The sequence below is a fragment of the Naegleria lovaniensis genome (genome assembly GCF_003324165.1).
Source record: "Naegleria lovaniensis strain ATCC 30569 chromosome Unknown tig033, whole genome shotgun sequence".
NCBI lineage: Eukaryota > Heterolobosea > Eutetramitea > Acrasida > Naegleriidae > Naegleria > Naegleria lovaniensis.
Window position 1 is genome coordinate 151,434 of NW_025407854.1, and position 16,391 is coordinate 167,824.

The window sequence follows — 16,391 nt, forward strand, 5'->3', positions numbered from 1 at the left end:
TCTATGGAGGTATTCCAAACCACACCAGAAGCCAATAACTAGCCCATTGCGGTGTGTTAAAGATTTCGGGATTGTGGTTTGGTCCAGCGATTTAAAGAATGGCCTTTGAGTGGGCTCTTGTGTTTGTGGTATCGTGATTTAAATGCGAGGTTTGTGGTTTGAAGAAAAATGACCATTAAATTTTCATTTTACAAACAGTGGAATTCATCCAAGGAATGATCTCATTGAGTATCTTAATTTATTAAAGGTCAGCCTTCTTTTTCTTCTTCTTTTTATCTGTCTTGCTTTCGTGAATTGGTGTTGTTGAAATGGCAGGTAATGTTGTTGTAGTCGTACTTGTTGTTGCAGGCTGTTTCAAGGATGCACTCAAATGATCTCTCAAAATATTAAATAAATTACTTTGAAATGTTGCCAAATCCTTATATAATACAATGGTGGAATATTTCTTATCTTTACCATTGGTCACACGAATGAGACATCCTTCATGATGTGGTTGTTTCTTTTTAATTCCACTGGATGATTTCTTTGAGAAATGTTGTTGTTTTTCAGATTTTGGTTTTTGTTCTTTCGGAGTATCTAATATTTCAGATTACATGATGTGGTGGTGGTAGTCATTCGGATTGAAATTTAAATTACGATGGAATGTATGAAAATGTTTTTGAAAATGTTATTGAATTCTAAATATATTTACATACACTTTTTAAAAGTCATCCATATCGAATGTTTATCCTTTGTTTCAGAATATAATTGCGATACTTTTGTGATGAATTCGTGTTTGTTATTGATATAGACCATGATGATAAGAGAGTTGATGATGATGATGAATGAATTCGGATTTGGCTTATTTTTTTAATCAAACCAACGTGGCTCTTCTTGCTCGATCGTTGGCCGTTACAAAAAATGGGTATGCTGCTGGCACCACCAACATACTAAAAAAAAAATGAATTGGTATTTTAGTGAGCACGAACTTTCATTTCTTCCATCCTTACACGCCGAGAATAATCCTCTCAACAAAGAACAAGAAGCGGAATATCGAAGATCCACAGCATCATTTATACAACAAGCTGGAATACATTTAAAAGTGTATGTTTGATGATTTTCATTGGTGGCATCATGATGATTGTTGAATAGTCCTCAACTGACCATTGCTACGAGTCTAGTATTCTTTCATAGATTCTATGCTAAATATGAATTTCAAAAACATGATCGATTTGTAAGTATTGGTGATACACATTCCGAATAACCCCATCGTATCATCTTTGAATCTAACTATACACATTCCGAATGATCATCATCATCACTACCATCATGATATTCGAACACATGCTACTCTCAAACTCAGACCGTTGCTGCTGCATGTCTATTTTTAGCAGGTAAAGTCGAAGAAACACCTAAAAAAATCAAAAATATTATTGAATCTACAGAACATGTCAGAAAAATTAAATATTCTCCAAATGAAATTGATAATTTAACCAAAGATATTATTGAAAAAGAGAAATTACTACTTAAATTATTGAATTTTGATTTTAAAATTGAACATCCATACAAATCAGTCATGCATTATATTTATAATTTAAAAAAAGATGAAAAATACAAAGATAAATCTAAAGAATTGGCTCAATACGCTTGGAATTTTGTAAATGATAGTTTTCAAACACATTTATGTTTACAATATCCTCCTAGAAAGATTGCAGCAGCATGTATTTATCTCTCAACAAGTCAATATATTAATATGCAATTACCACATGGATGGGAACGAGATGAAGTATTTAAAACCACTCATGAAGAGAATGAAAAGATTTCTAAAATGATTTCCTCTCTCTATGCACTTCAACAACCAAAAAGTAAATTACCTTTTGCAATGATTGAGGGTGCGAGTGGTGGTTCAAGTAGTGGTGGTATGGGTGCTGGTACGAGTGGTGGTTCAAGTGGTAGTAGTAGTACTAGTAATAATAATAATGGTAATAGTCATGCTAGTAGTAGTAGTACTAGTAGTCATTTGAGTGGTAGTACTGATACTACTATGGCAAATTCAGAATCGAATCGAAATGATAGTGCCAATGCCACTAGTGGTAATGCTGCTTCTACCAACACCGATGATGCAACATCATCTTTGACAAGTCATGAGCCCAGCACGAGTAGTGATGGTGCTAGTACCAATGTGTAGTGAAATAAGATTCACTCTGACTTGGAACACTCTTCATAAAGGACTATAATGCACAGCTTTATCACAACCAACAACCATTGAATCATTCTAAAACAACATTCAACTTTCCCACCTTAATAAACCGTTATTGCAATCCGCCCTCACTTCCCGCCACCACTCATTTAAGGCTCACCCATCAAACACAAAAAAATGTCATCTTCTACAGCAGCAGGTGTTTCCGTAATGCCATTACGAGGTTTCTCACATCAATCTGGACATTATCGAAGTTCCATGACCACAACAACCACACATCCGAATCCAAGTCTGAGAGGAAATTCATCCTCGTCTGCCAACAATATTGGTCATCATTCACGGAATCCACAACATTCCTCCCATTCATCATCACACCTCCATGTAGCAGCAACATCATCGAATCCTATTATATCTTCGAATCGAATACTCGATACTTCTCATTCGAACCCTCACACCAATCTCTATTATTCGACCACAGCAAAGAATTCATCGAATGGTCAAAATATTCATTTTTCAAGAATCAAGAATGGTCTCGAACACACACCCAAAGATTCAAGAGAAAAGGAAGCATTTCGATATTATTGTCCTATTTGTATGATGTATTTCAAATGTAAGTGAATTCTCAATTGTTTTTAAACGTGTAAAAATATAACTCACTCATGACAGTTATATTCAAAGTGGAGTGTTGTTCACAGTACATTTGTAAATATTGTATGGAAGAATTATTAGAAAGTCATAAAGATTGTCCTTATTGTTTACATGCCAATGTGAAATTCAAGCAAGTGGAGAGTAATGAACAAGTAAGAGATTACAATGATGAACCATTGATCAAGACACCACCACCATTCAAGACATTGAAAATTGTCAACAAAGTAACACCCATTGAACGTTCAACACTCACTTTAAGGAAAACTAAAAGTGAATCTCAACTCAAATTTGATAATTTATTTACTCTGTCGGACACTTCGAGCAATGATGAAAACAATATTGAAAGAAAGTTATCATTTCCAAGTCAATGTGGGGATGAAGAATTACAAGTGAATGATCACGAACAGCCAGTCAATGATCTTCAAAATACTACCTCTTTCAATCATCAACCAAACTCCAAGCATATTCTTTCAAATTATATTAAGGTCAAGAAGAGACAAACGAAATCTGCTCCTTCCACACTCTATTCCAAACCACACCAAAGAAAACAACCAATGATTCAAGACTCCAAAAAGGATGAATGCACCAATGAGGAGTCCAAACAAGAAGTTGCAGACGACATGAATGAATTGAAACCTAATCTCTCCAATGTTGAATCTTCTCTTCAACAAGAAAAAGAATCAGTTCAAGATGCATTACCACTGAAAGAGGACAAGACATTACACAACAACACTCCAAGAATTGAACATTTTTCGACACAAAAGAAACCAGATGGAAAAGTGAAGCAAGATATTTCTCATCATTGTTGTGTGATTTTATAAAACAAGTGTTCCAATCATGAAATAATATTTTTTTAAACCACTTGATCTTGAACGGATAGAGATCTCTTGGTCATTGCACCATTGCTCCTATTTGCGCTACCTCCTGTTATGGTTTGATTTGGAACATTGTGCAATACAAGAATATTTTCATCTTGTGTGTGGTTTGTTGTTGTTTCCAATGTACGAACATGTTCTTCTTCACTCAGAGCATATGAATCAACCATCACATTCAAATAATATCGATTCAATGGAACATCACAATTCAATGCAAAGAGAGATGGATAATTCAAAAAATAACAACATGGTGCAATGAATAATCCCAACACACATCCACCTAAAATGTCACTAAAATTATGATGATAATCCAATGTTCTTGAAATGGCAATAAATGCAGCAAGTGCTAATGGAGAAAGACACACAAGTAATTTCCATAATGATGCATTTCCACCATACGAAGAGATTGTATTGACAGTATTCGTAGTAGTAGTAGTACTGCTAGTAGCCATCTTTGTCGTCGTAGTGGTATTATTAGTAGGACTGATCACTTGTTGTGAACTATAAATTTTAAATTTGCTCATCATGTACAAGACACAAAACATCATGCATGCAAAACTGAGAGAAGAATGTCCACTTGGAAATGATAATTTACCATCTCGAACCAATGAAAGATTATCTATGAGTCAATTATTTTCATTGAAAATATCCACAATAATATTCCATTGATTCATTAAATGAACATTAAAAGTTTGAAATGAATGAAATATGAAATTAAAAAAATAATAAATATGAAATTAAAAAAATAATAAAATATGAAATTAAAAAATAAATAAAAATTTGAAATGATAATAAATCACCTCATTAGAAATACAAAATCATGATGAACACACACACACACTCACCATTTGTACATTTCCCATCCAATGGTGATGGTATACATCGACTCAAAAAATCAGGTCTCAATCTTCCAGCTCCTACTTTCATCACATCTGTCACACAAATCGTTAATGCAAATGTTTCAAACCATGTTAATATTCCATGATGAATGTCATGAATACTTTTATATTTAATTTGAAATATTAATATCAATATAATAGGTATGAGTGTATTCAAAGAAATGAGCATGTAATCAGGTACGATACTTTCTAAATTTGGAAATGAAATAGTGGAATCGGTCATATCTTTATAAACTGCATATCGTTGTGGTGGTTCAATCTGATTGTTGTTGTATATTTTGATCCATTCCATAAAATATTACATAATACATATATAGAAATTCTCATACTCACCCCTCCAAAATAAGCTCCAAATACTAATTCAATGACAATGACTCCAATGAATGATAAAATCCAATCAAATAAATAATACATGGAAAACCATTTGGATTTCTTTTTAAAAGAAGAATTGAATAATTCTTTGAAAAAGTCCATCATGACGACAAGAATACTCGATGAACGATTGTTGAGCTGATCGATGGGTTCTATAGATTTCAATGTTGATGAGATGATATACTTCCATTATTCAATCATCATCACACACCTACCACTCAGTCTCTCATTGTTGTGATCCATTTTCTTCTCGAATACGATTCGGAGGAGGTGATTGTGGTGTTGGACGTATTTTTTTTGTTTGGATGAGTGAACAATGGTGGTTCGGAGATACATGTGGTTCAGGAGTTTCATGAAAGTGAAGAAATAGACACAAGTGTGTTGTGTTCCATCTTAACGTTGGATTTTCATTCCTGTTCATACTTTCGAATGAGTGTTATAGGCAGTGGTCAACAAGAATTGAAAAAAATGAGAACATCCACGAGTCCACTCGTGCACTCCACTTCTTTGACCCGAAAATGTTTCAACCATTCTCTCTCTTTTCAATTTCGTACGACTAGTTTCATCACCCGACGAAATATCAACACTTCTACTACCACCAATACGAATCATACACCCAACGCCACGACTCGAAATAACAACAATGAAAAATCATCCAATGACAAGGCTCATCCACAGCAGTCCGAAAGTAGTACTATTCATCATTCGATCCATTCATCAGAAAATAACAACCTCACATCAAGAATATACAATAATTACAAAACAAACCATCCAACCAAAGTCATGACCCATCCTTCTCGTTCCGAAAATGATTACTATTTATATAAAAATGTTCAATTTAATTTCTCGATCGAGCCTTCCAAATCATTCATTTCAGATACTGTCCGAAATGAAATTCTCAGTCATGCTCGTAAAGGAGATGTTCGTAAAGTATTAGAATTACTTGCTTCTATTAAACCTTCAGAAACATTCTCGATCAAAGAAAAGGAAGAAATTGACGCTGAAAAGGATCTTATTATTCATACCTTAATGCTTGCATATGCTAAAAAAGGAGATGTTTCAAAAACTGAATTTTTATTTAGAAAGTTAAAGAGTCCAGACAAAAAATGTTTTACCATATTGTTAGGAGCCTATGCTGATAAGGGTATGGTTGAGAATGCAGAACAATTATTTAGCAAAATTACAAAACCAGATGAAGCATGTTATGTAGAATTAATGAGAACATATTCCAAGAAGGGATTATTCCACAAAATACAAGAACACTATTCATCCATCAATTACAAGTTATTGAATATTGAATCTATTCAAAAGAAGAACAATGATGAATCTGTGGGTACTATTGAATCAACAACAAGTGATCATACTTTTGAGAATACCAATGGTATTCAGAAGGGAATGAATCCATCTGAACATGTATCATCTTCCTCTCTATTAATGGATTTATGCGAAATGGTCAAAACAGAATACGTTTCAGCGAATCGCATACAAATGGATGAATATGAATATTTACAACAAATATTCACCGTTGTTGTTGCATTTAGAATGCATGGAATGTTAAAGAACAAGGAATATGGATTGTTAGATGCTACATTTAAACGTGTTTCAAAATATATATTTACTCATGATTTTACGAGTTCTAGTAGTACTAAAATGAATACTTCTACTCTTATCAATACTCATATGAATACTAATAACAATATGAATACTAATATGAATACTCATATGAATACTAATATGAATACTCATATCAATACTAATATGAATACTCATATCAATACAAATACTAGTAGTAATAACAATATGAATACTCATATTAATACAAATACTAGTAGTAATAATTCTACAATGATTCCATCAACTATTTCACAAATACCTAAAAGTCATATTAATATTTTAAATATTTATTTACAATCTCTCATTCAAAGAAAAGCTCCATTGGATCGAATTGAATCATTTGTTAAACATTACATTTCACAACCAGATACAGTAACCTATCATTCACTACTTGTTTATTATTTTGAATTGAATATGCATGATAAAGTGGATAAATTATTTAAACAAATTTCAAAATTAGAAGATTTGGATACTAAAACGAGAAATTATTTTGCAAGTACAATCATGACCATGTTGTATCGACATGGAATTTATCACAAAGTTGAGAAAATATTTAGACAAATTCAATCACCAGATTATACATGTTATAAAATTTTAATGAATACCTATATCCAACAACGTGATACGTACAAGATGATGCAATTATTTAAAGAAATACCAAATGATATGATTGATGATCAATTAGTAGCAGATATGATGGCAATGAGACGTTGTGTCGTTACCAAACGTGTAGATAAGCAGATTCATCAAGTTGTGGATGATTAATTTTGATGCAAGAACTTCACGACCATTTGTGTTTTTATCACTAATAATTTTCATGGATGTACACGACCATTTCATTGATGATTTGGTTCATAATTCAGTGTCTTTTGAAGTAATCATCATCGTACTTCAGTGTGGTTCAATAAATGATACAACCTCCTCGTGGTCGTTTACTAAGCGATGTATTGAAAGAAACACAATGTCCTTGGTCCGTATGAAACATAAAGTCTTGCACAGTGGTGACTCGGTAAACCATCTTGTGACAGACATCGCATTTGGCGCTGAGTTGAAATTTGTTCGCAAATTCACTTGCATTTAAGGGACATTTATAAATCCACTCACAATTCTCAATAAATCCATCCGAGATTTCATCCTTAACGAGTCCCGATTGCTTTGCATTGTGAACGAAATCGTTATCCATGACAAGTGCTTCGGGAAACTTGCTCACCATTTGACCATAATGATTTTGAAAATACATGATTTTACCATTTTGGTATGGTTTTTTTGTGGAAATATACTTGACTCTTCTCTTCAATACAAGCATGTGATTCTTCACATTAAGATCCTTGTTGAAGAGTGGGAAATAATAGATCAACAATGGTTTCCACAAATATTGTTGAACGCATTGAAAAATCTCATCTTCTTGCTGTTTTTCCCTATCAATGAAAACACATTTCAATGAAAATAACAATGTCTTTTCTTTCTGCAAATTTCGGCACATGATGAAATTAAAGAGATGAGAGTGACATTGAGAAAGAGCATTCAGTGCTGGTAAATCTAAATGTATTGCAATTTTCAACCAAAGATCTAGAGGAAATATGATGGTGAGTGGTTCGTCAGTTCTGTATTTTTCATCACTCATTTTTTTTTAACGTCGTGGTGAACCAAGAACTCAACGTCTGATTGAAAGAATCTACAACAACACGCGAGTGGTGAACCAAAGTTGTTGTGAACACAAACGAATTTTACTTGAACAACAATTCTTCAAGTTTCTTTTTCATCTCTTGCAAACGAGTTTCCAAATAATCATTCAAAGCAAGTGCCTTTCCTTCCACAAACAGTCTTCGTTGTCTCAAACCCTCTTCTAAAATAAATATTTGATTTTGGAGTGCCACTTTGAATCGTTTCAACAAGTGATCATGTTCAGGATGAGTATTCACATATTGTTCAGTAAAGAATGCTGAAATGTACTTGTCTTGACCACCATTCACAGCAGCATCAATGGTACCATTGAGAGACATGGAGAGAGCATTGGTATCTGGTTGTTGATCGAGATGATGATTAATCACAAGTTCTTCCAATTCATTGACCTTATCTTCAATATCTTTGATGGCATTTTCAAGTGGACACAAGTGTAATAACTTGTCATTGGCTACATAGGATATTTTGGTGAGATCAATACATGAAGCATAATCCTTATATTTCAACTTTTCACCCTTCAATAATTTATCTTCATAAATTTTCAATGAATCTCCTAAAAGAACTCTCTGACGTCTGCATATGGTTGGGAACTTTTTAGGTGTAATATAAAAGGTAATTTCACGATGCATGTCCTTATATTCATTGTTGGTCTTTTCCTTAGATTCTCTATATCTTGATTCTGATTTGAAATAATTAACATTATGTAATTTTCGATAACATAAAATCTTGGGTGAAATTCTCTTATCACGATGCATGAACATATTCTCCCATTCGCTTTCAGAACTTTGATCCACATGGAAAGCAACAAAATATCTTCCATCTTGATTTCTGTATTGTTCAGGATCGGATGGAACCTTTTGGAAGAGTTGAGCTTGATACTTGTCTTTGAGTCCATTCAAAAAGTCCATAAAGTTTTCACCTTCCACACTCTTGTAAATGTATGGACCTTGTAAACCCATTTTAAGAAATCCTTTACCCATAAAATTCACATAATAATACGATGCAAAGAAACGTCTCTTGGTCATGATGAGATTATAAAATTCACCTTCACGTTTCAATAAATTTTGAGTCTTGGCATACTTGTAATTGTGTAAATAATAATTTCGAAGTTGTCTTGAAAGTTCAATCGCTCTCTCCCAATCTTTACCCTTATCCAATAAATCAATCATCTTTTCATAGAGTTTGATTTTACGTTCAGCTTCTGATTGTTCTGGATAATCATCAGAATGATAAGGTAATTTACGTTCATCATTCCATTGAAGACGTTTTGCATGTTTATACAAAACAAGAGCTGATTCAATAAAGTTTCCATTTCTTTCATGAACAGCACTCAATTTGTCAACATATTGATAATAGAGATCATAATTGTGATTGACTTTGAATGATCTCATCACATCAATACATGCTTCACAGAATTTGTGTTCATCCTTATCTTCATAGGTTTGAATTTGTTCAACTTGAGAAATTAAAGTCTCTAAACGATTCAATAACAACATTCCTTCTTTGCCAAGTTCTTGAGTGTTGGTTGATGAAAGATTTTCTTGGAACATGGTCTTTAACTTGTCCGTGAAATTCTCTTTAAAGAGACTTCCAATTTTGGAACGAACCACTCGACTCTGTGTGACAGCTTCACATTGAGCCAATCGTTTGTGATTCTCAAATTCAGTTTCAATGAGAGCATAGTAGAGTTTGATCGCTGGATCGTGTAACAATCGATGATCAATATTGAAGAGACTCATAATTTGGTGAACCAATTTGGGTACAAAGATTAACTTGATGTCCTTCTTCATATTTTCATGTTTGTAAACCTTTTCATACAAATGATGAAGAAGAAGGGAACGATAATCTTCGTGGCGAGATTGAATTTTGATTCTCTCATAGGCTCTCATCTTTTCAACTTCGATCCAATTGATGAAACTGAACGAGTGTTTGAACACAAGATCCCATAATTCTTTAAATTCAGATGGAACACTCTCAGAGTCTGCTCCTCCTGTTGCTCCTCCTATTCCTGCTCCTCCTATTCCTCCTCCTGTTGCTCCTCCTGTTGCTCCTGTTGCTCCATCATTCTCATGAATATTATTCACAATATTTGAAAGACTATTCTTGTAACTGGTAAAATGATACAATAACACATTACTTGTTGAAACAAGAGATCTAAAGAGAGTATTGTACATGAAGAGACGGAATCCAATCCATTCACGAGGAATGTTGTTGTTCTTTCCAGTAATCAATTCATGAAGATATAAAATATTCTTCACTGTTTGTTGAGATAAACCAGTGGCAACATGTTCATCTTGAATTAAATGTGAAAGTAACAAGACAGAACTACCACTGTACATTTTCACAAAACTAATAATGGAACACATTAAATCTCTTCGATTATTTTCAATGGAATCGAGAGATTTTTGTTTGTCATCAATTTCTTTCTGAAGAGTTCCTTGATTCACGTTGGTTCGAGTGACACCACCACCACCTCCTCGTCGAGCTGCTTGTTTGGATTGATCCGATTCATTTTGAGATTCTAATAAGAGTTTAGTCTTGTCATCAATTTCCTTCTTCAATACTTGTGATTCAGAAGTGAGTAATTCATATCTGTCCTTAATGGTTTGGAAGAGTTGATAAATTTCATAAATGGTCTTGACGAGTCCATCCGTAAAGTTTTCACCTTCTTGTGGAACGTTGGATTTCATCCATGCACTTGAAATGGCCTTTCTTTGCTTTTGGAAGGAATAATTTGGAGAGTTATAATTTTCAGCCATGGTTTTGATGAATGAGGTTGGAGTGGAAGTAATGGTCATGGTCGTCGTCGTCGTCATGGTCGTCGTCGTCGTCGTGGTCATGGTCGTATGGTTTTGTTCTTGATTGAATAATAATAATTGTTTTCTATTGGCTTGAAGCATTAACTTTTGAGTGGCATGTAAAAGTTCATTGAGAAGTGAAATTCCAGATTCAAGATCACCTCCATTCGTTTCTAGAATACCATCACGAATGACATCAATCACATAGGGAAGTACAACTTTACGACAACCATCTCGATTGAACACTGTGGATTTCAACACACAACTGAGAGCCAACATTCGATTCGAATACGTTTTTTGTTCTTTTGATTTCTTGGTGTCGGTCTTACCAGTAGAGTCGACAGCTGCTGAACAATTATTCATGGCAAGAATGAAATCAACCACTGCTCGTCCCATCTTTTTATCATCCTTAAAGACTCGATTCACTTCATCAAAGAAGGAAGAACTGAAAAATTTCAAAAAGTTTGCCTTCACACCAAGCATTGCGTTTTGTGGATGTTGCAACAAGACTGTAATCAATTTCATGAGAATGGAGACTTGTCTTTCAAAATCTTTTTCATCCTTTTCAGTTTGTCCATATCTTTCAATATAATTTTCTCGAGATTTGACAATGAACTTGGCCCAATAATCAATACACTTGATGGATTGAGAGAGAACAGGAACAATTTTGGCAAGAGAAGCAGCAGGAACTTGAGTTTCTTCAATGATGTTGGAAGGAATGGTTGCTGTAGTAGTATTGTTGTTATTTCCATTGGTGGTAGAAGTGTTGTTGTTGTTGTTGGTAAAGGTACCATTCGAGGTTTCAGAAGTTCCATTTTCTTGTTCCAATTCAAATGGCATCAACTGGTCATAGGGATCTTCACGAAGAATTTCATCTTCTCGTCTGGATTGAATTTTACAAAGATCGGAAATTAAAAATTTCAAGAGCCATTTGTAAGCATTGACCGATTGAAAGTAGTTGGTAATGTACTCATCAATGACACGCAAGAAAGGCCAAAATTGTTTCTGAGACAAAATATTGTTAATAGCCTTGTAGGTCACTTCGAAAATCTTTTCAGGAACATTTGCCTTATCTTCACTTGCACTCAAAATATCGAAAAGAGCACCAAAGATTTCTCTAATGAAAATGGCAATACCCATCACATCTCCCATGTTGAACGTGAATTGATTGACAACATCAGAAACACTGGTTTGAGTCTTCCAATCTAATAAATTCTTCATGTCAGGATTTTGAGTAATTCTTGTACTCACAACATTGAAAGAAACCACAAGTTTTTGTCCCTTGGTTCGATGAGTTTCACGTTCCTCAGGATTTTTGTGAAAATCAAAAATACCTGAAAAATCTCCTCCCTTGAATTTCTTAGTTACCTTATAAATGTTCACTTCGACTACGGGTTGTTTGTTGTTCTCAGAAAAGTTCTGAGCTCCACTACTATTCGCATCTTGTTCACTCTTACAAGTCACGTCCAACAAGCCTGTGGAATTGGTCATTTTCCAATATGCAAATCCAATCAATTCCTTGGTTGAATGTCTCGATCTACAATTATAAATCTTGAAAACGACAATGGATCGATCAATGAGATCAGGTTCTACACTCATTCTAAAGGTTTCTTTCCATTTTGGATTCTTGATATGATACAATACAATCGAACTGAATACCTTTCTCTTGTGAGATGGAATGGAAGATGGTAAATTACCACTATTGTAATCATAACCGAGATTGTTGTTGAGTGGAATCATGGGTTTCACTTCAGAAGGAATGCTCGGTGGATTTTTAGCCGTTGAAATGGTCGCTTGATACAATTCAGCTTCTACCAACACATTCTTGTATTCTTTGGCATTGGCCAATAAACCTTCCAAAGTAATGTAAATATCATTACGACGATCACCTGGTGAAACAGCACTTGGGAATTTGAGCATTTGAATGACTGGTTTGAAACGAAGATGATCCTTCGAGAAGACCACTTCTTCATATTCACCAATGAGCATATTGAGAGAGAGTCCAAAGGATCGAATGAGAGAATCTGAAACTTTGGAAATATCTCTTGGAAGTTCATTGGGAATTTGTCCTGCGTGCTCGTTCGCCAATTTGATCAAGGTTTGATGAAGCGCATAAAAATTCTCTTCTTTTGCTGTTTGATAGACAGAAAGATTCTCAAGGAGTGCAGTCTCACCACTCACAATATTATTAATGACGGTAGGATTCACGTCTGCAATACCAACCCAAATAGGTCTCTTGACATCAACCGTATCAGCATGAAGAGTATCCTTATCTTTCTTTTTCGCTTTTTCTTCTAAAAGTACAGGTCCAATTCTATAAAACCTAGCAACAATGTACAAATCTTCCTTAATGTCATTGCTGGTAATGTCTTTGATAATACATCTTCTCTCAGAGAAACCATCTTTGGTCTCTGCTTGAATTTTACCGAGTTTTCTTTCCGTCGGAGTCAAGAGTGGAATCATGAAAGGTTCACTCACAAATTGTTCTGACTTCTTACTATATAATGAAAGATCCATTTCAATGGCATATTCTGTATCGATTTGACAAAAATCAAGAGCGAGTAATAATTGTATGTTACCCTCTGGTAAATGATAGAATTGTTTGGTATCATCACTTCCAAGAGCATGAGCAGGTTCAGTATCAAAATCAGGCAAATGGAAAGGTAAACCAAATCGTCCCAAAGCACCACCTCTACCTCCTGCCTCTCTCTTGTTATGATTTTTTAATCGCTTTTGTCTTCGTTCTTTCATGGCATCAATTTCTCGTTCCAATGTTTGAACATAGGATCTATAGAGTTTCACAATCGTAGTCACTGTTGAAGAAGAGGAGAGAGCAGTCGAAGAAATTTCGTTTTGAATCATATAATTCACAATATCAGCTACTGTTTGAGAGGGTGGAGGAAGTACAAATGCATTTCCTTCTCCATTTTCATGAGAGCTCGTCATGAGAGCATTCTTATCGACATTGGCATCAGTTTGCAAGATTTCATCCAAAACTTTACCCTTCTTTCTCACAATAATGTCATACAAGAGAGCATTACAACCTTCTTCAACGAGCTTAATTAAATTGTTTTGAAGTTTGTGTAATTTGTTTTCAGTTTTGATGAGACCATCGTTAGGAGAGACTAAGGCTTCTTTCAATCTCTTTCTGAGATCAAACGCCTTTTTATATTCTTGCAAATCAAAGAATAATTTTGAGAGAATGTCGTAAATTCTTTCAAATTGATCACGATCAACAATGTCCATACGTTCTTTGGATCCATCAAAGAAAGAGAGCCATTCTTCAGTCACTAGAAAGATGTTATAACAATGTTCAATTTCAAAATCTTTTTCATCAAAGAAGCCATACTTGCTCTCTGCAAATTCATTACCATCAACTTCTTCAGAAAAGTTCATCTTGAAATTGGATCTCAAAACACCTCCGAGAGCAGACAATGGAGCCAGTGAATCAGTCACTGATTTGTTGTTGTCCCTTCCAATCATCATGGAGGAGACTTTATCGGACGACGTTGAAGTCGTACTCGCATTTTTCTCACCCAATTTTAAGGCTTTCTTCTCTTCGATGCGTTTGATGGCCGTTGTTGGGAAGAAGCCTTTAGGAATGGGAAATACAGAGATGGCACTCACGTTGAAATCGAGAGCAGTTTTAATGTCTGCCAATAGATTGGCTGGCATGTCATCCAAGGATTGAGGAAGAGTAGCACCGAGTGATGAGGATGAATTCATGGCATCATTACCACCCGTACCACCACCACCACCACCACCAGCACCACCACTATTATTGTTCGAAAGTTGAAGAATGGCACTTCCACTTCCAACATTGGCATTTCCAAGATTTGAATTGGAGAGAGTGGCTGTGGAGGCAGAAGAGGCTCCTCCTGTATTGGTCGTATTGGCAGAGTTGGCCGACAAGGAGGTTGTATTGGCAGATTGTGCAGTCGATGTTGAAGTATTGTTGTTATTGTTATTATTGTTATTATTATTCATAGAGACCATATTCGATTGTGTTGATGATGAATTCATATGGAGCGATGCCAATAATTTAGCAATGTAACGATTCCTAAAGACTGATCCTTTTGCCCATCCATCTTTTTCTGATCGAATAAAGACCAAATCACCAACATTGAGATCGAGATGAAGAGGATGTTGCTTGATGAATGGTTCAACCACTGTTAATCATGATAATCATGATGTATGATGATGTGATTATTGGATGGTGCAAGCATGGTGTGTGTTGTTGTTGTTGTGATGATAATGAAATGATGAATTCAAAATATGTTTCCATTGTTGTTGTTGTTGTAGTGTCATAATAATGGAAATATTCGCGTGTCAAAAATCACAAATTTGATAGTCAAAGTGAGCGAGAGTGATGATGATAAATGATTCACACATAGGTGTGGTGGTAGTAGTTGTACCACATCATGATTGGAATGCGTGATCATACAATCATCATAATGTCATTGTTGACATGGTCGTCATCCTCTCTTTCTCAACAAATCACACAACTTACCAATACCATACTTGTTAACAGGAATCCACTTGGACATTTCAAGAGATCACAATGTGTGTTCAATTTCTTCTTAGACCAATGAATGTTCACTAGGTGTGTGAAAGTAATGTAGTAAAAAACTCTAACGACGGCAATGCGATGATGATGATGTGAATACTCCTGTTGTTGCGCAAAGAGTGACCGTCTTTCAGTAGAGGGTTGAATACTGACAATTTTTTAATGATGATGATTTGATGGTTTTCACATGTCATCACTCGATTTTGGATAGGTTCTAGATCAATGCGTAAATTTTACTCTTGTCGATGATGATCAAAAGTTTGAGAGTGAAACCGTTGAAAGAATACTTTCTCATACATTTGATGATCATCATCGAGTCATTATCCACCTCTTTTCCGAGAGAATTGGACAACCAGACTTTCATAATTATGTTAAATAATAAAATATTATTGAAAAAAATTCTTGAATCTCATACAAACATGTCCTCTAGCACAGCAGCATCATCGATGAACATGATTGAATTAGTGAAAAGTACAACACGACACGTCTGTGCTCAGCAACCACAACATGTCCGAATCAATACTCGAGCTCTTGAAAAAACATGTGAAATCATTTCTCAACACATTCATCAAAAATTGATGAAGCAGAAACAACAACAACAGCAAGACAATGACCACAACACCACTCATCCGCTTCCTCCTCCAATACTCATACCACAACCACAACAACACCTCACTCACTCATTGAATCTCTTTTTATTGAATGGGATAATGATACCTTACATTACAGAAATTTAGAACAACCTCTTCTCACGTG

General features: G+C 34.8%; 7 protein-coding genes across 7 annotated transcripts; 3 read left to right on the top strand and 4 right to left on the bottom strand.

The window, feature by feature from the left end:
* Positions 1-241: 241 nt before the first annotated feature.
* C9374_008138 (uncharacterized protein) lies at positions 242-795 on the bottom strand (the record flags this gene model as incomplete). The annotated part of the gene is made up of 2 exons (XM_044698181.1): positions 242-576; positions 696-795. The coding sequence occupies 2 exons, from the start codon at positions 793-795 to the stop codon at positions 242-244; spliced, it is 435 nt and encodes a 144-aa protein (XP_044545761.1).
* A 145-nt stretch (positions 796-940) lies between these two features.
* On the top strand, positions 941-2,167 carry C9374_008139 (uncharacterized protein; the record flags this gene model as incomplete). The annotated part of the gene is made up of 3 exons (XM_044698182.1): positions 941-1,083; positions 1,132-1,213; positions 1,343-2,167. The coding sequence occupies 3 exons, from the start codon at positions 941-943 to the stop codon at positions 2,165-2,167; spliced, it is 1,050 nt and encodes a 349-aa protein (XP_044545762.1).
* A 189-nt stretch (positions 2,168-2,356) lies between these two features.
* On the top strand, positions 2,357-3,648 carry C9374_008140 (uncharacterized protein; the record flags this gene model as incomplete). Its single annotated transcript, XM_044698184.1, has 2 exons — positions 2,357-2,789; positions 2,846-3,648. The coding sequence occupies 2 exons, from the start codon at positions 2,357-2,359 to the stop codon at positions 3,646-3,648; spliced, it is 1,236 nt and encodes a 411-aa protein (XP_044545763.1).
* Positions 3,649-3,680: 32 nt separating this feature from the next.
* C9374_008141 (uncharacterized protein) lies at positions 3,681-5,216 on the bottom strand (the record flags this gene model as incomplete). The annotated part of the gene is made up of 4 exons (XM_044698185.1): positions 3,681-4,321; positions 4,548-4,860; positions 4,935-5,125; positions 5,189-5,216. The coding sequence occupies 4 exons, from the start codon at positions 5,214-5,216 to the stop codon at positions 3,681-3,683; spliced, it is 1,173 nt and encodes a 390-aa protein (XP_044545764.1).
* A 225-nt stretch (positions 5,217-5,441) lies between these two features.
* On the top strand, positions 5,442-7,352 carry C9374_008142 (uncharacterized protein; the record flags this gene model as incomplete). The annotated part of the gene is made up of 1 exon (XM_044698186.1): positions 5,442-7,352. The coding sequence occupies one exon, from the start codon at positions 5,442-5,444 to the stop codon at positions 7,350-7,352; it is 1,911 nt and encodes a 636-aa protein (XP_044545765.1).
* A 136-nt stretch (positions 7,353-7,488) lies between these two features.
* C9374_008143 (uncharacterized protein) lies at positions 7,489-8,211 on the bottom strand (the record flags this gene model as incomplete). Its single annotated transcript, XM_044698187.1, has 1 exon — positions 7,489-8,211. One exon carries the CDS (start codon positions 8,209-8,211, stop codon positions 7,489-7,491), a length of 723 nt encoding a protein of 240 aa, XP_044545766.1.
* A 103-nt stretch (positions 8,212-8,314) lies between these two features.
* Positions 8,315-15,615, bottom strand: C9374_008144 (uncharacterized protein; the record flags this gene model as incomplete). Its single annotated transcript, XM_044698188.1, has 2 exons — positions 8,315-15,237; positions 15,579-15,615. 2 exons carry the CDS (start codon positions 15,613-15,615, stop codon positions 8,315-8,317), a joined length of 6,960 nt encoding a protein of 2,319 aa, XP_044545767.1.
* Positions 15,616-16,391: the final 776 nt, after the last annotated feature.